A 23,172-nucleotide genomic window follows, 5' to 3' on the forward strand; every position below is an offset into this window, starting at 1 on the left:
TGAAGATGAATTAATTTTAAAAAATGGTTGAGCAGCTAAATGACCAAATTTGAGAACTAAGAAAAATGTTTCCTGGCTGTGGCCAGTTCTCCTCTTGAGATTCTAAAAGTCAGGAAGGCACTAATTACTCCTTTCATAACCAAAACAAATAGACTATTAGCCAATTTAATCACATGTAGTACATGACAAACCATGGAGCATATTAGTGATTTGCATTTATCCATTCTTATACACCCATGGCATATACTCTGTAGTACAATCCCTTAAACAAGGATGAGTTTTCAATGCATGATTATAAACAATGACACTATTTTCAGTAACATAACCTCAGACAGGACTGCTTAGAGGCACACAGACCTCCTAACTTCTCATTCTCCCTTTTTTACATTTACTTATTTTGTATACAGTATGCCTGCCTGCATGTATGCTTGCAGGCCAGAAGGGGGCACCAGAGTTCATTATAGAAGGCTGTGAACCACCATGGGGTTTCTGGGAATTGAACTCAGGATCTCTGGATGAACAGACAGTGCTGTTAACCTCTGAACCATCTCTCCAGTTCCAATTTTCCCTTTCAAGGCTAGGTTCATCATCTAGAATCAGTGTTTCTGTCTCTATTGCTGTTCACTGACATTTCTTACATATCCATCATTTTTGCATCAGACTTAGTTTTAGAAAGTTCCATGTCAGCTGGGCGTTGGTGGAGCACGCCTTTAGTCCCAGCACTTGGGAAGCAGAGGCAGGCGGATCTCTGTGAGTTCGAGGCCAGCCTGCTCTCCAGTGCCAAGATAGGCTCCAAAGCTACACAGAGAGACCCTATCTCAGAGAAAAGAAAAGAAAAGAAAAAGTTCCATGTCATCATGTTTTTTTCCATCAAGTTGCCCAAGGATTCCTGTTTTTCATTGTTATTTGGTTTTCCCCAATAAAGTAAACTGCTAAATAGACATGTGGCTCACAGAAACTTTCAGGCAGGCATCAGTAGCTACAAAAGGATGGTGGAAGGAAGGTAAAAATGAAACACCAGAAGTCCTTTCATGTTAGCATTTTATTTAAACCAGTACAAGCACCATGCTTACCAAAAGACTCCAAAATAAACAAACATGCGGTATGAACTAGCAGAGACTGAAACCACAGCTTAGGAGTAATGCCAGTTGTTGGTTTTCTTAAAGAATGACAGAGAACTGTTAAAGTTCACAAGACTAAACCACCAATGTTTCAAGCCTCCTGAATGAGATTATATTGGACCATCAAAGTCAGTGGGATTTGCCTTGGCATGTTAGTGATCTCAAACAATATTCAAGTATTTATATTCTAAAAAGCAAGAAATTGTTCCTATCACAAGCTTAATGTAATTGTTTTAAACATTACAGGAATATGATCACTGATCTGAAATGTCAAATGGCCTCACAAGAAACATCTGCCTTGGAACCATCAGAATGAAGAGGCCTAAGAGATATTTATACTCTTCCAGAAATACAAAATAAGGTTCATCCAGAAATGTTTGCAACATTTCTTCACGTAAGCTCAAACTTTATGGATTCCAGTATTATCAGTCTACAGAACAAATAAGGAGTACAGCCATATTAACACCCAATAGAACTGATAGAATATACTCTACTCTCTACTTCCCAAATATTGGCATTTCAACCCTTATGAAAATATCTATTCACTAGTTCATATACAGATTGATGTTGTCACATGAGTTTTACAAGTGTCTGAACATTTCTTCTGTCCATCTTCCTTAGTTTCTATCTGGGTGGGATAAGAGCCAAGTTTAATTTGGCAATAAACTCATCTAACTAGAAACTGTTAGTGAAAGTAGCAGACCAGGATACAGTTTATGGCTAAGTTTGGCTCCTGAAAATAGGAGACAAAAAGGGAGGCAAAATGCTCACACACAATTTTGCTACAAATTATTTAGTAATGATTAAAAATGTAGTAACACTCCTCACACAAGAGAATGTTTAGCTGCATTAGGCATCCAGATAACTCCCCAGATAGACAATTCAAACAGAGTTTAGAAGTCAATTAAACAAAACAGCCAACCAGCTTTTTTCTTAACATATTTGCTTCAATATCAGAACAAAGTGATTACTGTTCAAAACTCAGACATTTTGGAATTTCAGCACAGTAACCTGAGAACACCTTTCTTCATACGTCACTTATTTAGTCACAAAAACTGTATTAAACACACATTGTGATTCTTGTTGGTTTTGACATTAGATGCTATGCACAACTTAAATAAAATCAGAAATTTCCGAACCAATGCTGACTTAGAAAACAAAAGAGGTTCCTGGAAAGAGTGGCTTCTAAAAAGGAAAGATTAAGATTTAAGGCTGAATGGGAATGGTTGTTCCAGAAAGACATGGAGTGTAAAAGCTGGAATTAAGAAACCTGGACATACTCTTTATGGAAAGGTACAAAAGGAATAATAAAAATACTTTAAAAGAATGTAAATTTTAGCTAAAGGGAAACTTCCATAAATATTTGGGAATCCTTTGGACCATGGGACTTACAAAGCTGCCTAAGGACAGACAGAATAGAAAGGTTCTGTTGATGCCCCAGTCCAATGTGCTGCCTTACAAAACGCACACTTACTGGGAAGGTTGGACAAGCTTCAAAAAGAAAGCTGCTAGAGAACTGGACATAGGAGTACTGAGTATGGCAGGGAAGACTTTAAAATTTGCAAAACTAAGTTAAATATGCAAGCCAAAAAAAAAAAGAACTGTATTAAAAATGTACACTCTTGTAGCACTACTTTCAGCAGTATACTTACGCAACCAGGTAAAACAAACAAAACCTTATTTGCTTCATTCAAAAACATTAAAGTTACTCTCTACTTGGATCTCATTTGCTTTCTGTATAGGATTATAAGCAAGCAATTCTCTAGCCCATAACAAAACACCTGTATAGTGAACTCTTGAACTTCTTGGGTGAAGTTTTCTCACTCTCTGGAAACGGAACTTTTCCATTCACAAGCCCATGCAAACACCCCCTCTGGCACTTGCGATTGCTTCCTAACATACAGGTTAGTGAGTACAGCTGGGAACACTGAAAGTTCAACTCTTTCCTCCAGTAAAGCTGGCAGAGCCCTAAAAAGATGAATACTATGCAATGAACACATTAAAAAAAAGTTTTGCTAGTTTTGAAATGATTTTTTTGTTTTGTTTGTTTTTTTGAGACAGGGTTTCTGTGCGTAGCACTGACTGTCCTGGAACTTGTGTGGACCAGAGATCCATTTGCCTCTGCCTCCCGAGTGCTGGGATTAAAGGCATGTGTACTAGCACTGCCCAGCTCAAAATGATTACTTTCTTAATATAAGAATTTGGTCAGCCTCCACAGTATCTCTAGTTTTCTCTTTAAATCATATTGCTATTCAATGGTTTCTGACATATTTTCTTAAGCGTAATGTAATAACACTTAAGTAGATTATAAGTCCTGCTTCCTAACCCTGGTGCCACCATCTAACATGACTGGCTTTGTCCATATTAGAATTTTTTCTGGCATTTAGGATAAAATGTATGACATCTATTGATGTGTTGTTATTAACTATGACCAAAGTTTTAAATAATGCTTACATACTGCACAAAACTAATAGTAAATATACCCCAAATTATAACTCTTACCACCATATATTCACGACTTTGGGCAGATAGTTGAATTTTTAAAAACAACAAGTTGGTTTTATTACAAACTTCAGTTATACATATTAGAAAATTGTTTTACTTGAACCCTTTAAAAAATTATTAATTTCACCAAATCTAGAATACTGGCAGTGTAGAAGTCTTAAGCTAACGTTAATGCTGACAAGTCAAAGGCACAGTATTGACATATTTCAAACAGTGCTCACAAGACATTAGGAGGTGCTTTAGTGTCACCAAGCTACATTCTAAGCTCCCTAATAGTGACATAATCAGGATCGAAGCCCTTGATTATATATATAACTCACCAGTTTCTAAGACTAGGATTCTATTTTCCATAAGAAGAAACCCTAATAATCATAACTCTGCCATAAAATCCAACCTCTAGACCTTAAGAATGAGTGATTGATATAGTTTCTATACTTGATTAAAAAGATACAGGAAATCAAGAGAGAATGAAAACTTACGGAAAGTGCAACAGAGGTTCTACTAATTCACTACTCTTGGCTCAAAATCGGTCACTTTAAGACTTTAGCCCCAAATGAACCTCGATGATGTGACAAATGATAAAATGCTATTTGCACTTAGAAACTGCCAGCAGCGCCCAGTAGTGGTCAGAGGAGGAACTGTTGTCTATCACAGTCTAATACCCACCTTTCAACAGTGTCTGCAAACAGTAAATTCTGAATCATAAATTATAGAAATTAGTCACAAGGGTGCAAACCACCCCTGGAGGAAAGTGTCCACCTAATAATGACAAACACAAGGAAATGCTTCACAAAGTTCCATTACTATGAAGATGATTTCCCCTTTGTTCAAACTGCACAAATGAAGAAGTTTTCTTTACTGCAGGAAACAAACTGTAAGTAACAGTGCATTTTTAGGCATAAATTAACTATTTATGTCTGGTTCCAGTATGGTCAGGTTAATACATAAATACTTTAGAAACACAGATGTTCACATTAGTGGAAAAATCCAAGTTTCTCCCGTAGCCATTCTTCAGTTAGGTCTTCAGTGTTTCTTATTTCAAATACCTTAAGGAAGGAAAGAGCAAACAAAAAGTCATTCCATCACTCAAAAAAAAAAAAAAAAAAAAAAAAATCCCTATATTGCACTGAGTATTTGTGAGTATTTGTTGGTTTGGTTTGGTTTGGCTTTTTGAGACAGGATTTCTCTGTGTAGCTCTAGTGCTTTAGTGTCAAGAGCTAGTTCTGGAACTAGCTCTTGCACTCACAGAGGCACTCACCTGCCTCTGCCTCCCAGGTGCTGGGATTAAAGGTGTGGGCCCCCACTGCCCAGCTTGCACTATTTTATTTTTTTATTTTTTATTTTTTTTTATCCAAAATGTGTTTATTGGGATGGTTCCCACTCATCTTGAATCAGGTGCTTTTCAGTGCTGCTTCCTCCTGAAGGAGCATCCTTCTGTCAGCCTTGCTTTTCTGCCTGTGGGCTGACAGAGGACAGTGGAGCAGCCAACACAAGACTACCGTTTGTGCATGGCTAAAGACCATGGTGATTTTATAGCATCCTGGGCACTTCACATCCATAAAGTAGGAATTGGGGCTCTGCACCAGGTGCTTTTTCTTGTGTTTCCTCTTTTCCTCTTCTGGAGAGGGATGAAGGAGATACTTTGCCAGAGGCATGTTCTCATAGAGAGGTCGTCATCGCCAGGAAGGTTGCACTGAGTATTAACTATCACGTTCTGTTTCCTACATATTGGTCATGACCACGACTTAATCCAAGTACATTAGGTGTACCTTTTCAGCAATATTTAACTTCTTTTAAGTGCTAAATACTTGTTACCAAGGTGTAGCAATCAAGATGACATAAAATCTACACTCTTTTAAAAGCACAAATTCTAAACAAGCACATACAGGCTAAAAGGGCAATTCTGAAAACCTTGTCCACTAGAAAAGACAGCCAGGCATACAAATCTAAAATCAACCTAGCTAGGAGCTGAAGAAACATAAGGCTAATCTTCCAGCTTGAGTAGCAGATGTTAACACCAGCTGTTGACTAATTTGATAAGGCTGCACTCAAAGTCCATAGTTACAGTTCTCCAGCAGGAATCTGAATTCATGGTCCAGAGAGCACAAGGCTAGAGTGAGCTGAGGTATTACAGCAAACAGATGGGATTTGGAACCATATGTAAATCTGAATCTTAGCCTCAACTAACACACAACCCTGAGCAAGTCATTCATCTTCTGACCCTGCTTTTCTTTATTTTTACTTTTAAAATGACACTTGCATTTGTGTGTGTTTGTGCACAAGCACAGGCATGCACATATGTGTATGGAGGTCAGAGGGCAATCTGAGGGAGTTGATTCCCTGTGTTCCCTCCATGTGTGTGTCCTAGGGCTCAAACTCAGATTGTGAGGTGGTAATTCCCATTATCTACTTAGCCTGTTTTCTTATTTACAGAAATATGACCGCCAATCTCAACACCTGTGCAGAATGAGATTACAGAAGTTATAAAAGTAATGTGGAGATTGTAATGTCAGGTCTAATACATCAGGGTGCAGATAGTATAAAAGACCTAACAGCTTAGCGGTTACCATGACCTTTTCTTTTCTTCTTGTTCTTTTTTTTTAGATAATCTCATTATGTGCTCCAGAGTAGCCTTGAACTCATGATCCTTCTGCCTTGGCTTCCCCAGTGCTGGTTTTACAGCATGTACCACCCCCACCATGCACAGTTACAATGACTTTTCTGAAGCTGCTCACATTTTGAAAGTTATTTTTTTCTAATCAAATTATTTTAAAAACACATTTTGGTTCAAAGATTACTATGGTTCTCTTTCCCACTAATACAAAGCTTTACTATGGACCACATTTGGTCTATAGAGCTTCAGCTACAGAAAATACGTTTGTATCCATTGCTTAACTATTGCTTGGTACTCCAAAGGAAACTTGTCCAGCATAGACACTACCTTGGTTAGCTCAGCTGTCTGGACTAGCTTGTTCTTACTTCCAGCATACATCATCTGCTGCTCAGGCTTGCACCCTGGAAGACATCAGCACAAAAACAAAGGGTAGCTTTTGAAAAGGTAATGGTTTTCATGGCTTTTATCTTTCACAAAGACCTGTTAGGATTTCCTTTGCTACTCAGTTTTACAGAACCTTTGGTTTAAATGTATATGGCTACACTGTGATTCCTCCACTGTACACTGTCTGCACAAAGACATACAACTCTAAGTGAGACCAGTAGAAATGGTTCTAGGTCTCCGCCAATCCTGATTTTCAGAGTCTTGACACTTAAAACTTTACTCAGCACTATTTTAAATTTGATAGTACAAGGACCATCTTTAAGATTACAGGTATATCACTAGTAACTTAAAAAAAATAAGCATAGCATATTACCATGGTCACACAAAGATCACATACTTAAACAAGATTAAAATATATAGTTCTGATTCTAAAAGGTGTCATTGTATTTCTGAATCATTAAAATGTATCATTTAACTCAACAATTACACGTCTAGGAATTAACCAGCAGGGGTAAGCACATTCGGAGACATGACACTTTACAATACCTGTTCTCTACAGTGTATACAGTGTGTGCACAAACACATAATCAACTGACCTCAATATAAGCTATTCAATAATTTCATCTTTATAAACAGCAAACTGGATCCAAGCCAAGTACACATTACTAAAGAAAATGACTTACCAACAGGACTGGAGAAAATAAAGCACAGAGGGTAAGAAACTCTTCCATCGTCATGTTGATATTTATAACTATACACAATGAAGGTTTTTCTCAAGTTAAAGAAACTAAAGTCATTGCTCTAAGACAGGCAATAATCAACACCTGGAGCTGTGAATGGCCTGATTCATTAAATTTACACCACACTTTTGATATTGTTCTATGAAACAGACCCCAAAGGCAAATGATAAAGTCACACAGCCTCTCAAAAAGAAACCTGTTAAAAGTACAGCTTTAATGTAGACCTTTTCTTTCTCGGTTTTTATTATGTGAATATTAGAATAAAGATAATTGTTTTAAAAAGAAATCCAATTAATACGTAAACTTTCCTTCTTCTTGTCTACTACGTATGAATTTTAATTTGGTTTCGGTCATGATGTGGAAAGGGGGCTTTTAAGATATATTTTTATCCTTTTTTTTAACTTCTTAGTATAATATAACAACAGGTCTCATTCATTTATTTAGTACTCTGCTCACATTGGTCCCTCCATCTCCCCTCACTGTTCCCTTCCTTCTCCAACAGTCCTCCCATCCTGTTTTCGTGCCATATAAAATATGTATCTTTTGGAACAAATGGGTTCATAAATAAAAACCTGATGACTAATAAAAACCTTTCCAAATCACTTAGAAAAGGATATCGAGGTTGCCGCTCAGGTAGTTCATCTTTAAGTTCATCTGGGGAGATGCCCTGGCACCAGAGAAGAGAAACCATGAAGCATGTCCTTACCCCAAAGATCTACCAAGCACCCACTCTGCTAAGAGCTATGAATTCATTACCATATCACAAAATTACTTCTATTAACAAAACATCTCAAGGACAGTGTTCCTATGTTTATGTTCCATCTGTCAGGAAATACTGCTTGACTGAGTGACATAAGCAGCACTTCAGAGGAAACAGTAGTTCTACTAACTACTCAGTGGCTGGCTTTCGTTTAATACCACTCTCTGCACAGCTCATTGGTTATAAAGTTGACTCATCTTTACTAGGTACAGACCTCCAACTTCTATTTACCACAGTGGATCGTAGTTAAATCAACAAGACAAGTGGAACCAATAATCAGCCTATGCTTTTCATGCATAATTAGCACTTATTTAAGGAGGTCCAGAACTTGTTTTAGTACATGTAACTAATATAACATTATTTGGACAACAATAATTGCTCAACTATAAAAATGATATTTAGCTCATTGAACAAACCTCAAGTTCCTCATCCAGTACCACCAGGCATTTATCCTTGTCAATCTTCACTACAAGAAAAATACAGAATAAATGAAGTGTGATTCTAGGTGACCTTGACTACTCATCCCATGCAGCTTTAGTCTATATGGAGGGAGGGAGCACCTAACACTAAGACATCAAGAAACACAGAATAAACACACATAAGTATTAGCTTTTCCATTCTGGGGTATAATTCCCATCAAGGAACCTGCTTATTTAGAATCTTATCAGCTCCTCACATGCACTGCACATATGGAGAACTTTGTAACTCCAGGCAACTCTCTAAATAAAGGAGGCTTGGAAGGATCACTCTGACTGAGACTATGTGCAACATGGTTAGAACCGCCAAAGAAAAGCTGGCCAGGGCTCAGGAGACAGAATCCCAAGATACCCAGCTTCTCCAACATTACATACAGTTTCATGGCATATGGTTATTAGTCCAAGAAAGTGAATTACCAATTCCACCTCTGTTCAAATATAACTGACATAATCCAAACCTAAATCAGAGTAAACGTAAGTCACCTATGCCTTTATTCTTTTCTACCTGTCTAAAGAATCAGCTATGTTTGAGTTTGTATTAAATTCACATTAAATCCTATGAACATAGGATATGACTTCAAACAGCCTCATCTATTGGGGTGAATGGCACTATTACATGTTTTCCCTATTAAGAACCATATAACCATTAAAAACAAACAAACAAACAAAATAACAAAAGGGGACTGGAGAGCACTAGCTGAGTTCAATTCCCAGTAACCACATGGTGGCTCACAACCATCTATAATAGGATCTGATGTCCTCTTCTGGCAAGTAGGCATAGATGCAGACAGAGCACTCATCCATTAAAAAAAAGAAAAAAGGAACCATAGGACCACAAGATAGTATATAGTTTTAACAGAACCAAAACTCATGATAAGGTGTCAGCACCTGATTTAATGCACCTGCCTGATGGATCTGTTATGCAAAGACTATACTTTTACATCTTCACCCTCTACCTTCCTTCATCCTTCTAAATCACTGCCCACCAAATATCAGCTATGAAAACAAGCGCTCTCCACAAACTAAAGTTTAGTGTAGAATTACATAAGGCCCAATGCCGAACTCTATCGTTTAGGTGTGTGCAAATGTTAGTCCCCTGAGAAGGACACGATCCATGGGTCACTACAAATGGGAACCCTCATTCCTCAGTTGAGGACGCTGACAGTCAGCGTCTCCCAGTTGAGTAGATAGCTGACAAGGGGGTGGGGGACTATCTATGGCCATAGCATGAGCAGTTGGTTAACTTGCAGAGGTGACAGTGACAAATACAATAGGTGGAAGGAAGAACTGCTACTTTCTAAGGGCTTGGCACATTCGAAGGAGCTATAAGAGAACACAAACTAACATCATAGAGTTTTGAGACAACTTCAGCTTACTTATAATGGCAGCATTGTGGGTTTCTTTTCGAAAACGAAACTTTCTCAGCTTTTCCACTAAATCTTCAGAAACATCACAAACCACCAAAGACTCACTCTACAAGAGAGAGGGGGGGATACACACACTTAAAATGTTATGACTTCAATATTTGTGCATGTTAAAGAACTTTCAAATCTACCAACCTTTGGCTCTACATGGATTAGTCATACCTGTTCATGTCTAATGTAAGCTTCACTTTAACTTTCTCTTTGGCCAATAAATATTTCAAAAACCAAGCACATACTAACAAGCATTTCATGTGAAGTGGAGAGGAAGGGAGGAAATGGACGTGAAGGACTATCACCTGTGTCACATAAGCAAGAGCAGTATTTCACACTGGGTGGCAAGAATGGGAAAATCATTTTACTGTTTTAGAATTTCACGAAGAAAATAAAAATAAACCTAACAGTAAAAATGAGCAATTTATATCTTAGTTGACTACAATAGTTGACTACAAATATACAAAACTAGCCAATAAGAATGTGTGTGTGGGGGGGGGGCTGGAGAAATGTCTCAGCAGTTGAGAGTACTAGCAACCCTTCCAGAGGTCCTGAGTTCAATTCTCTGTACAATGGTGGCTCACAAGCATCTGCAAAAGAATCTGATACCCTCTTCTGGTATGTATAAAGATAGAGAACTCATGTATATAAAATACATACATAAATAAATCTTTAGCCAGGCAATGGTAGCACACACAATTCCAGCACTGGGGAGGTAGAGGCAGGAGGATCTCTGTCAGTTAGAAGTCAGCCTGGTATACAAAGCAAGTTCCAGGACAGCTAGAGCTGTTACACAGAGAAACCCTGTCTCCAAAAAAAAAAAAAAAAACAAAAAAAAAAAACAAAATGCCAGGGGAGGTGGACATGTCTTTGATCCTAGCACTTGGCAGGTAGAGGCAGGTGGATCTGTGTTTGATCTACAGAGCAAGTTCCAGGACAGCCAAGGCTATGTAGAGAGACCCTGCCTCAAAAAAACAAAAGAATGTACAAAAAGATAGGCTACTTCTGGTTACTGCCCAGCACACTGCCCCTTGTGGCATACTCAACAAATGTTTTCCTTGAAAAAGAAAAGAAAATGTATAAAAGCAAAAGTAGATGAAATAAATATAAAAGCCAAAAGAAATGCTTAGAGATTATGAAGAAATAAAGATCTTCCCCAGAAATCTGGCAAGGAAATCATCAAATGCTTTCTTCTTTATTGCCACAAACAAGAGGACAGAAACAATTTTACATTTTTGTTTTGCTTTGTTTTTGCTTTTTGTTTGTTTTGTTTGAGAGTCTTGGTAAGTAGTCCAGGTTGGCCTGGAGCTCATGATGTACCTAAGGCTGGCCTTGAACTTGCAACCCTCTTGCCTCAGAATCCTAAATGCTAGTATTACAGGATATGAATATTATTGCATCTGACTGGTTGTTGTTTAGTTATCTGGTTTTCTCTTCGGGTATATAGATGGAAATGATATGTACATAACATACACTTGTGTAAATTTGGGCATACATGTGCCACAGTATACACATGGAGATCAGAGGATAACTCTGGGTGCTAGTCTTAGCCTTTCACTATTTCAAACAGGATCCTTCTGCATAATGTGTGTAACCATTAGCTGGCCGGTGAGCTTCTATGCAGTCTCCTGCCTCTGGCTTCCACCTGGCTGCTGGATCATGGACTGATTATGGACATTGAGATTATGGACACATGCTACAGTGCCTGGCTTTTCTTAGTATCAGGGTTTCAAACTCAGATCCTTGTGTTTGTGCAGTAATCACTTTAAATACTCACCCATTGCCCTAAGCTTGCTTGTTATTTTAAAACAGAGGATTTTTTTTTTTTTTTTTTTGTCCAAGCTCTGGCTCAAACTTGTGATCCTCCTTGCTTTAGCCTCTCCAGCAGCACAGGTATTGCAAGTGTGTGCCACCATGCCATGCTATGACATTTTTAGTAGGTAAAACTGAAAAATCAGCCAGGCATGATGGTACACGCCTTTAATCCCAGCACTGGAGATGAAGAGGCAGAAACAAAGTTCACTGAGGTTGGGGCCAGCTGCAGCTATAGAGTAAGACCCTGTCTCCAAAAATGGAAAAACATAAATTAAAAAACCTTCCAAAATATACCAATGTGGAGAACAGAACAGTGAAATCCCATGTATCGATCACTCAGCTCCAATCACTACCATCTACATTTCACTGCTCACAGTACAAGTATATCAACAACATCCCATGGACTGTCTTACCCAAAGGCTACATACAAGTTATTCACCTGGAAATATTACACAATCCGTCTTTTGAAAGATATCATGTGACACGAGAAACAAAAACACAGTGAAGTTGTTCTGCTTTAAAAAACTCTTCCAGAATTCTAGTCTCCAGTACCTAATTAGTGTTCAAATCCCTCATCTTTTTACATTTTTTTTTCCAGTTCATTTGAGTCAAGTTGCAAAAAGTTCACTTACTTTGGATTTCTCATATAGTAGTTTCCCCTTCTCCTTCAAAAAAAATTTGGACTTGTCTCATCAGGACCTCAAAAACATTAAGGCTTCCAATTTTAAGTTTAAAAAAAAAATGTAATGGAAGCCTAGGTGCTTGATCCTCTTTGGATTAAAGGCAGCATCCACTAAAGCAGGACATGGCTATCATTGTAACTGTCCTTAAAATTCTGGACTCTAGTAATCATTAAGATGTGAAATGTAGCACAGGCTGTGCAACTCCACAATCAATCAGGAAGTATACCCCAGTCAAGGGCACTAGCCAATAGGAAATAACTAGTGCTGGGATATGTATTTTCAGTCTTCTAGTTTTCTTTAGAGAGATGCTGTCATAGGGAAGTTCCTGAAACTAAGATTCAATCTTCTTTGATCAAAGATTGAATTAATGAAACTAATAAAAACTTTTGATTTATATTTACACAAACAAACCAATTTGTCACAGTAGCCTTACCTTTCAGCTCTGATGATCAGAGCCACAAGTGTAAGCTTGATATCACAGGGTGAAAAACCCATGAAAACACGCTCAGTGTGAAACTGTTGGTAAGGAACTTGCCTCATGTGACCCCACCCCACCCCCAAGCACGGTGGAAAAGATGAAAACATGCTTTGACTTAATTTGTGTAATTCAGTTGTGTTCAATCCCAATGCTTCAACAAAGCCAACAATTCCAAAGACTCAGAAACCAGGAGTGGTGGCACATGTCTGTAATTCTAGCACTTAGAGGTTGAGGCAGGAGGACTGATTGTCTCTTCTAAAAAAAGGAAAGGGTGAACGGGAGGGGAGAGAAGGGAATGGACTCAGGCTCAGCCAACTCTTACTCTTATTTACACTTGGAATCATTTAAGAATGAGTACAAAGCTATAAAAACAATTCTAGGAGGCAAATGTTATTAAAGATAGTTGAGCTCAAACATTCATTTATTGGTGTATGGGCACCAACACTGTAGTAAGTGCTAGCTTACATTATAGTCCAGTAGAGAAGAAACCTACATCAAAAAAAAAAAAAAAAAAAAAAAACAGGAAAAATTTGTAAACTGGTACCTATGAGAACTGATGTGTGGTGAACAGCATCACATGGTCACAGTAAAAGCCATCTAAAGTGATTAAAGTGAGCACAGCAGCCCAAACCATGAAATGACAGTGTAACTCAGGTGCCCACAATGAACAGGAGTGAGAAACAACGCTAGGTAATGGCCTGTAGTTACTCAGATTTCTATCCCATCAGTAAATAGAAACTATCAGCATGTTTTAAGTATTGTGGGGAAGGCAAACATGGCCATATTTGAATTTTGATAAGATTATGTTTGTTGTTATATGCAGTCAATAGGCAGACAGCCAGGAAGAACACCAAAGCACCAGTTACCAGCAAGACCATATCAGAGAAGAGATAACAAGTGGCTGAGAGGTTGAAGATCAGCATGACAGAGGAGTAACCAGCTAAATTACTATGCAGGTAGCATGAGGCTGATTCCTGCTTCATGTTCCAAACCATCTCATCTACACTAACACCATCCCCATTTGGCTTGTCTACAAGCATCTTCCCCCAAATCTAAGACATACAGGTAGTGGCCCCAGGAAGCAACCAGGTAGCCCAACTGCTATAGCTCTTTCCCTTAGCCACTACATTGGATTTGGGTTAGATTCATTATGAAGGAAATAAAGGCTTACAAAGATAACTTCTAGACTTCTGGCTTGTGGAACAGATACAAATGGCACCTTTAAGCAAGTTACAGTATTCTGGCTCAATGAAGACCAGATGTGAAGGGGGAAACTATGGGTTCTTTTTGGACAAACCGAAATATACCTTCTGGTTGGATCTCAGAAGTAAGGTCAGAGATATGAACTCACAAGTCAACTCAAAGTAGAGGGTAACCGAAGCCAGGAATTCAGCAAAGAGAAATACAGCAGAAAATGAACCCTCAGGATGGAGCCTAGGGCTCTTATGGGCACAATCCAGGAAATGGAGACGAGAATCCAAGGGAAACAGATGCATCAGCAGAAGTAGGAGGAAAGCCACGAGTTCTGAATCCCAGAAGCCTAAGGGGAAGCACGAATAAAGGAATGCTTCAAACAGGAGTGTCAACATCCTGGAACGTGGCTTAAGGGTCGTAATGGTGAAACCCCACAAGTTTCCTGGGTTCAATGACCACGGTAAGATCTGCTAGAATCTAGCAGCTAGATAGAAGTGATTCCCGAGAGAGGAGTTAGAGATAACAGCAGTGTTTTTCCTGTTACTGTTTCCATGGAACTTGATCGTATTTAAAAAGCGCTTTGGGAAGGATCCAGAAAATCCTTGCTGGCAATTGACTTAATTCTCTACTTCATCTTTATGCTTAGGGTTCATTGTCAAGGAGAACAGAAGCCATGGCCCGAAAACTAAATCTCTAACAGTTGCTTAAAGGCGAAACCAGAGAGCTTCGGGTCACATGGGTTCCAATGGCTTCGACTTGAAGAATGCAGGGATCAGGAGCTATTCAGCGGGAAACTAGGGGGTGCAAGTAGAAAGAAACCTAGGCGAGGCCAGAATGCAATCGGAACCCAAGCACTCCTCCCCAACGCCGCCCCTCGGGCCCAGGCGGTTCCGCCGCGGGGACCACAAGGGCCAGACCCCTGTCCACGCGGAGGCCACGCCAACCTGGGGGGGGTCTTCCAGGCCGCCGATGGAAATCGGGAAGGGCCGGCGAGCCCGCCCAGGCCCGCGGTGCCGCCCTCCGCCGCCACTCACCATTTTCCTTCCGGCCGTCAGCGGCCCGTTGCCGTAGGATCTCTCGGGCCCCTTTAAGAATGGCTCGACAGCCACCTCCCTTCCTGCCTTGGTTGGCACCCGGCTCAGCCGCCCCGATCTAACTACGCGGCCGCTGCGGCCCGCACGTGACGGCGGACGGCGGGAGGCGAGGCCCAAAATTCAACAAAACGCGTACGCTGGCGTCCCCTTTGCCTTTTAAGGAAAGATGTGCCTCCTTCCTCGTTACCACGGAATAAGCCCGACCTCGGTGCGCAGGTTCTTGTTCCTTTTAAATTTTCTACAAGCCTCAACGGCAGGAATTTAATGATGACAAACCAGAGTCAATGATTTTAATGGTAAATGTGAGTGTAGATTACAGTTTACTTCCAGATTTATGCTTTTCAAACGTAGGCACCACGGCTTCTATCCTGACCCTGTCTGCTTTCCAGAACTTGCTGAATACATTTCTTTTCCAAATAGAATTCATATACTGAAGCATGAGTAAATGGTGATCAGTGTTGATTATGCGGGCTCTTACTTTCTTTGAAGTCACTGCCAAATTGAGTTCTGAAACTAAAGTATGACACTCAAAGTTATGACCTTTTTATTTTATTACTATTGGTCTTCCAAAACAGAGATAAATTTGTCCTTCTAGGAAAGAATATGAAGTACAAGAAAGACTATGTGGATGAAAGGGTTGGCAACTGTGAAAAAAAAGAGAGATTTTAAAAACACTTTAATATTTTATATCCCTTTGGGACTTTCTTCTTGGTCATGCAGAAGTAACTATTATCCTCAAAAATTTTATAGAACTGTGGCATCAGAAATTCAAAAAAGAAGAAAGAATGGAGGTTGGAGAGATGGCTCCGTGGTTAAAAGCACCGGTCCTCTCTCGGAAGGCCCTGGTTGGATCTCCAGAACCAACCCATCCACATGGTAGCTTACAGTGAACTCCAGCTCCCGGGGATCCAATGCATTCTTCTGGCCTCCAGGGCCACTGCATACACATGGTAAAAGCAGGCAAAACACCCATACACACAAAGTAATAAAATAATTTTTTAAAAAAGAACAGAAGAATGGAAGGAAGGGAGGGAGGAGAAAAGAAAACCAAAGAGCAACTTTGATGTCTAAAAGCAGAGTTTTGGATCTCCATAGCACAGTCATATTAAAAACCCAAACATTTTCTTTTTTTTTTATTTCTACTTTCCTTTAATTAATTAATTAATTTTACATATGAGAGCTCTGTCTTCGTGTACACCTGCATGGCAGAAGAGGGCATCAGATCCCATTATAGATGGCTGTGAGCCATCATATGGTTGCTGGGAATTGAATTCAGAATCACTGGAAAAACAGCCAGTGCTCTTAACCGCTGAACTATCTCACCAGCCCTAGAAGACCACACATTTTCAAGGGTCTTGTACAATTTTGAAACTCTATTAGCATTTTTAAAAATCCAGATATTGGTAACAGTAAAAGTGGGATTTCCTATACACCACTCCTTAGGGTAGCTGAGAAAAGCAGGCAGGAAAAGTATTCTGTTTTGAAACTGTGTCCTCTGCAAGAGCAGCCAGTGCTATTAACCATTGAGCCATCTTGCTAGCCTCATAAGTCCCCATCTTAAAAAAAGGGTTGGGGTGAGGGAAATGGAGAGATGGCTCAGAGGTTAAGAGCACTGGCTGCTCTTCTAGAGGCCCTGAGTTCAGTTTCCAGCAACCACATGGTGGCTCAAAACCATCTATAGTCGGATCTGATGCCCTCTTCTGGCATAAATTTATACTTTCAGATAAAGTACACATATACATAAAATAAATAAATCTCTTTTTTATTTTATTCTTTTATTAGTTCGAATTAGGAACAAGCTTGTTTCACATGTCAATCCCTTCTCCCTCTCCCCCCCCTAAAATCCCACCTGCCTCTAGCCATGCCCGCTCCACTTCCCAGGCAGGGTAAGGCCCTCAAAAGGGGCTCCCCAAAGTCTACCACATCATCCTGGGCCAGGCCTAGGCCCTTCCCATGTGTCCAGGTCAAGAGAGCATCCCTTCATAAGGGATGGGGTCTCAAAATCCCTTCTTTTTTTTTTTTTTTTAAAGACCTTACTTATTTAATACAGTGCGTTACCCCCATACAAATGGAAAAAAATTAAGTTGAACATTTCTAGACCAATATGGCTGTTAATTTTGTACAACTCAACACAGTAAACTGGGATACTTTTTTCCAAAGTTGACAGCACAAAATAAATAAATCTTAAGGACAAAACAACAACGTTTACACTCCCCTATCCTCCACACATACTCTAAATTCTATGGAATCAGTACCTAAAAGGTCATACCACCCTACTTTTATTCTCAGTGGTAGGGAAAGTTTGAAGCTTGAAGTACTCTAATTTGAATTAAGCTTAAGTTTTTGAGGGGAAACTTGCCAGGCCTTATACTTAATTTCCTTATTGCAATTCTGTGTTCACACTGTTAGAATAGATCTCCCAAATTGGCTTCATAAACCTGCATCCATCACCAGTGGTTTTAAGGTCTGTGCTTAGAGAAGAACAGAAGTGAATGGTAACTGGAGAAGGTAGAGAATCTATTAGCCAAGCACAATTAGGTACATTCTTTTACTGGTAGAACCCAGAACCTTAATTCCTGCTTTAATTCTATACCCACGTACTATGATTAAATCCTATAAGCTTTGCCTAGGACAGATTTGTGAAGGGATCAGCCCCCTCCCCTTCACCCCCCCTCCCATTTTGGCAGCCATGACAGGCTAATGAGTGCTTGCCTGACCTTGCTGGGCAAGCCTTGGTCATTAGGAGGTCAGATGCCCAACTCGTGGCAAGGAACCAATCAGAAGTTAGCTAGTGGGGCTATGCTTTATGGCTCTGGGTGTGCTTTACAGACAAGTGCACACCAGTGATGTGCAGAGCATAGCAACCGCCCTGGGAGGGCCTATGGGCCATAACAACCAGTTGACCAATCAACACAGGGCAGGGCTTCCAAGTCCGGAAGCATGCCAATCCTCAGACTGTGTACCCCTAGACACTCCCTTTATGCTGTCCTATAAGATCCCTGTCACGTGGTTTCTCAGGGTCTTTCCCCAGCCATCTGCTGTGATGGATGAATGAAAGGCCAGAGCTAATGGGGTTAGCTTGTTAAACAACTGCAATAAAAGACTCATTGCTTTTGCATCAAAATGGGCCTCTGGGTGATTTTGGGGTTCAGAACTTGGGCACAACACTTGTACCTCCATTTTACCCTGCAACTCCTTTTTTTTTTTTTTTTTTTTTTTTTTTTTAGCATTAGAATGCTAGTCTTTAACCAAGCACGTGACTTCCCTTAGTAAAGCCTGTAGTGTTTTCAAACTTCTTTGCAGCTAGCTTGGGTGAGACACAAGGCTGACTTGTGGCCAGTGGAATGTGTGGTATGTCCCTAGAATCTTCTTCAATGGAAGTTGTCTCTCAGTTTTCCTCCTCCACACTAGCAAGGATATAGACATGATGGTGGTCCCATACTAGATCATGAAAAGACCCGAGGAATAGGAGCCTGAATAGTGGAACCAAACAGAAGAAGTCTGGGTTCCTCCTACAACAGAACACAGTGTTGGCTTCTCATTGCCATATCTGGACTTTCAGTGGAAATTGTAATTATGATATCTCTGTTGGTTTCTGTTATTCACAGAAGAAGAAAAAAAACTTCTATGTAGAATCTACTTTTCTAAAAGTCCTTGTCACTATCTTAATCAGAGTTAGCAAGATTTCTTGCCTGGCCTTGTGAAATAATCTAGTAGTTGGTGTCCCATCCCTTACATACACCCTACTGTCCTACCCTTCAGTGGTACACTAGCCACAGTGATTTATTGAAAATTTAGATACACCATCAGCCTTGTGTTTCTGTTGTTCTTAGGGTACATGTAAGCAGTTAAAATGCAAGACTCCTATTTGGCCAGGGCCCAACCTTTCTCCTAGTTCTCCATACTTCACCCACCCTAACCTTTCACTTTCTCAACTTCCCATCTCAGGGCCTTCGTCTGTGCTACACTGGCAAGTGTGCCCAACTTCTTGACATTGCAACACAATGTTGTCATCTGCAAAGCTCATGCTGGAGAACTGTACAATTGAGTTATGAAAACAAACAAACAAACATTCTGTCTCTCTCCAGACAAGGTTTCACACAACCCAGGCTGGCTTTATATTCACAATGTAGCCAAGTATAACTTTGAACTTCTGATAGTCTGGCCTCTGCCTCCCTTGGGCTGGAATCACAGATATGTACCACTATGCCAGGTTTTACTAAGTACTGAGAATAAACCCCAGTCTTTAAGTATACCAGCAAGTATTTGATCAACTACATCCATAACCCTCATAATCTTTTATGTAAACTTATGGTCTTTTGTTGTTGTTGGATGCAACCATAGGTATCCTGTCTGTTTGCATCCTACAGGAGCAGGTTAGACAGGCCTGGATCTTCCCCTCCTGTTCCTTAGACTGGCAAGCCTGTTTTCTGTCAGATCTCATGTCAAACAACTGTTTTATATCTACCTTATATTTCCCCCATTTTAAGTCCTCATAGCCCCATGTACCTCTTTTTTTTGTTTTCATCTATTTATTATGTCTATAGATTTCTGCTTGCATGTATCCATGCAAGTCAGAAGAGAGCACCAGATCTGTTACACAGATGGTTGTGAGCCACCATATGGTTGTTGGGACTTGAACTGAGGACCTCTGGAAGAGCAGTCCGTCCTCTTAACCTTTGAGCCATCTCTTCAGCCCCATGTACCTCTTCTAACAGAACTTGTCATTTTGGATTTATTTTGTTGAAATCTCTTTGGCTGATGTTTATCTTTTTCCAGTAGACAATGTGTTTGTTTTTAAACCACAGTGACAACATTCCCAATAGAAGGAGGGTTTATTTGGCTAAGGATTTCAGAGATTTTAGCGTATGTCAGCTGACTTTACTGTTTCTTGGCCATGGTAAGAGCAGAATATCATGGCAGGAGGGTATGGCAGATCAAAGCTGATGACTCCATAACATCTAGGAAAGAGATGGAGAAAGGGACAAGATAGACTTCCCATGACTATTTCCCCAGTGACCTGCTAACTCCAATCAGACCTTACCTCTGAAAGATTCCACTGCCTCATAGTAATGTCATCAAATTATGAACCCATCAATAGGGTTATTCTGATGGTTGGGTCTGAGCCCCCACAATCATCCAGTCCCCTCCTTCTGTTTGTCTGTCTGTCTCTCAGAGATGGGGCTTCTTTCTGGCTGTTCTTGAACTCACTCTGCAGACCAGGCTGGCCTTGAACTCACAGAGATCAACCTGCCTCTGCTTCCCTGAGTGCTGGGACTAAAAGCATCGACCATCATAGTGATTTTTTTTCCTTTGCAGTTCTGGCTGGCCTGGAATTTAATGTGTAGGAATCACAGAAATTCTCCCTAATGCTCCTTCCTATGTGTCACAATTCTAAGTGTGCACTACGAAGCCCAGCCAGTGTGGTCATCTTTAATGATTAGATCCACCAGCAGGGATCAATCATTTAACACTGTCTTTTGGAGGGACACCTTTAATCCAAAAGACAGTGTCACTGTCATCCTCCTCCTCTTTTCCCTACTGTACTCTCCTACCATGTGGTTTCGGGGGAACCAAATCAGGCCATCATGCATGGTGGCAAGTGCCTTTAGCCATCTTGCTGGCTCTCACTTACACCTTAAATCCCTTTAAGTTTCAATAGAGTTTGAGCAGGAGAAAATTCCTATCTCTGTGTTTAATGTTTAACTTAACCCGAAACTTCCTACATTTTCATTTTGGAATAATCATTTCTTTTTTATTGTAATAAAGCTGCCTTCAGATTGGCCAAGAATTTTGTTAAAGCTATAGTTGGAATGGTGTGTTTGAATATTTGACAAACCATGTCTAGACTCTAGTCCTGAAAAATTTTAAAGCACACATTTTAAAAAGTCCTACCTGATACAGTTAGCTTTATGGATGTTCACTGTAGTGCTTGGTATAGAAGTGAAGACATTTCCAACAACCGAGCACAGATTAAATAAATATAACCTTTATAAGTCAATATCTACTAACGAAAAGTTATATAGAGACAAGCTTCTCAAATAGCTTGTCTCTAGAAAATACATGGTTATTTGGTCAAGGCCATTAGAGAAAAGCATAAATTTCCCCGTGACTTAGGAGTATGGCAGGGACCTTTAATTATGCTCTTAATGCCCATCCTCCCTTGCTTTCTCCTAACAGAATTTGTGGTGGGAGTTGTTTCTTCCACCTGTGTTGTAACTAGGGCTTGAGGGTTTAGTAAGAGAGAAATGAGGTTTTATAAGAGACTTTCCAGGAGACTACTGTGAGGCACTGACAAGGGTGAGGAAAGGGAGCAGACACTCAGCTACTTCCTGAACTTAAAATATTCTAATAAACAAACAAATAAAAATTAGTTATTAAATGCCCTCAAAGGTCTGGCTAATTCTAATTTGAGGAGCAAAAGTGGGCTGTTGGAGAACAACCGCTTTGTTTCTAAGAGAATCTTGAATGCTTACTGCCGAATTGAGCTTTGATTAAACTTACTTTGAAAAGGCTGACAAGGTTTCAATAAATCGCTCGAGGTAGAGACCACTTTTCTGGTTTTCTGTGACTTTGTAAATCGAGATCAAACAAGAACAGGGTTAAGTTTAGTTCACTTTGTAGAACACCCCACCCTCACCCCTCCGATGCTGGTCTTCCTCCTCTTTCCAAATTTGCCTAGGGTTTGCAGGGTTTCAGGATTCCTCGAGCATCTGAGAATCTGCATCAGCTGAAGTTTTAGTCGGTGTTTGACCCCAAATTGCTGTTTGGAATTTGCGAACTGGGCCGGGCTGGCGGAGATCTTGCAGGTTCACCAATCCCGGGCGCTGGGTTGGGCGGGGCGGAGCCGGCCCCTCCCCTCCATGTAGCCAATAGTAGGGACGGGAGCGAGAGGGGCGTGGCGTGCCTGCTATCAACCTTGTGATTGGCATCCTGGTTCCGGTGGCCGTGGTTTCCAGTTCTCCAGAAGCCTGGGCGAGTGAGGACCTACAAAGTTTGTCCGCTCCGGGGCGCCATACCGGGTCTGCTCCCGGCCGGCCGGGCTGGGGCGGTCTGAGCCCAGGAGACCCTGATGGCCGCAGTGTTCCTGGTAACGCTCTACGAATACTCGCCGCTCTTCTACATCGCGGTGGTTTTCACCTGCTTCATCGTCACCACCGGCCTGGTACTAGGATGGTGAGTGTCCAAGACTGGGAGCGAGGAGCCAAGGGACCGCTGGCCGGGTGTGGGGTCCGTGTTCGGGTGGCTCCGGCAGAGCGGGTACCGCTACCGCTCGCACTCGGCCCGGCTGCAGCACCTGTGGGGTGGGACCGTCCGGGAGAGCTTGGTCCTGGTGCGGGGTCAGAGTGCGGGTCCCGAAGGCTTTGTCCCCGGCCGGGGCCTACTCCGTGCCCAGTGAGGACCGGTCGGTCACCCGCCCCACGGGGCGCAGACTGGTCGCGACGGAGCTTGACTTGTGTTACTGACGTGAACTGACCCTCGCTTGGTTTCAGATCTTTCTGAGGAACTTTTACCCGAATTCTGTAGCTACCGTTTGGTAATTGAATGACTTCTTGAAAACAGTCCCCCCCCCCTTTTTTTTAAGTGATCTTTAGTTGATAGCTCTTTTTTTTAAAAAAAAAATTTTTTTTGAGAGCAGCGAGATTTTAGGAATAAGTTATTCTGGGGGTTGGAAGTATTTGTAGTTACATAACCCCGGAGCAATTATTTCAAGGTAAAGAGTCTCCGGTATTTCTCTTGAGAGGATGTGGCTGTATCCTGTTTAGGCTAGCCTTATAAACACAGCTAGTTGAAACCATCGGACTAGCTAGTCGACAGCGGTTGTTCTAGGCTGTAGGCTTCGTAGCCCCTTAAAAAGATGGTGGGTCCAAATGTGTTGAACAGTGAACAAGA

The 23,172-nt window shown here is 40.8% G+C and overlaps 2 protein-coding genes and 1 pseudogene across 2 annotated transcripts in view; 1 reads left to right on the plus strand and 2 right to left on the minus strand.

Moving 5' to 3' along the window:
- Positions 1 to 1,024: 1,024 nt before the first annotated feature.
- On the minus strand, positions 1,025 to 15,385 carry Gmfb (glia maturation factor beta). Its single transcript, XM_027386535.2, is given in 8 exon segments — positions 1,025 to 4,605; positions 4,607 to 4,672; positions 6,568 to 6,641; positions 7,308 to 7,390; positions 7,982 to 8,031; positions 8,541 to 8,590; positions 9,977 to 10,073; positions 15,220 to 15,385. Coding segments are annotated over 8 exon segments (465 nt in total). The 5' UTR covers positions 15,223 to 15,385; the 3' UTR covers positions 1,025 to 4,563.
- On the minus strand, positions 4,947 to 6,523 carry LOC103160711 (annotated as a pseudogene).
- Positions 15,386 to 22,227: 6,842 nt separating the features above from the next.
- The window catches only part of Cgrrf1 (cell growth regulator with ring finger domain 1), a 29,314-nt gene continuing 28,369 nt past the window's right edge, over positions 22,228 to 23,172 (plus strand). Inside the window, exon 1 of the mRNA XM_027386536.2 lies at positions 22,228 to 22,455. Coding sequence (XP_027242337.1) covers positions 22,352 to 22,455 — 104 coding nt within the window. The 5' untranslated portion in view covers positions 22,228 to 22,351. The remainder of the gene's footprint in view (positions 22,456 to 23,172) is intronic.

Source organism: Cricetulus griseus (assembly GCF_003668045.3).
Source record: "Cricetulus griseus strain 17A/GY chromosome 1 unlocalized genomic scaffold, alternate assembly CriGri-PICRH-1.0 chr1_1, whole genome shotgun sequence".
Taxonomy (NCBI): domain Eukaryota; kingdom Metazoa; phylum Chordata; class Mammalia; order Rodentia; family Cricetidae; genus Cricetulus; species Cricetulus griseus.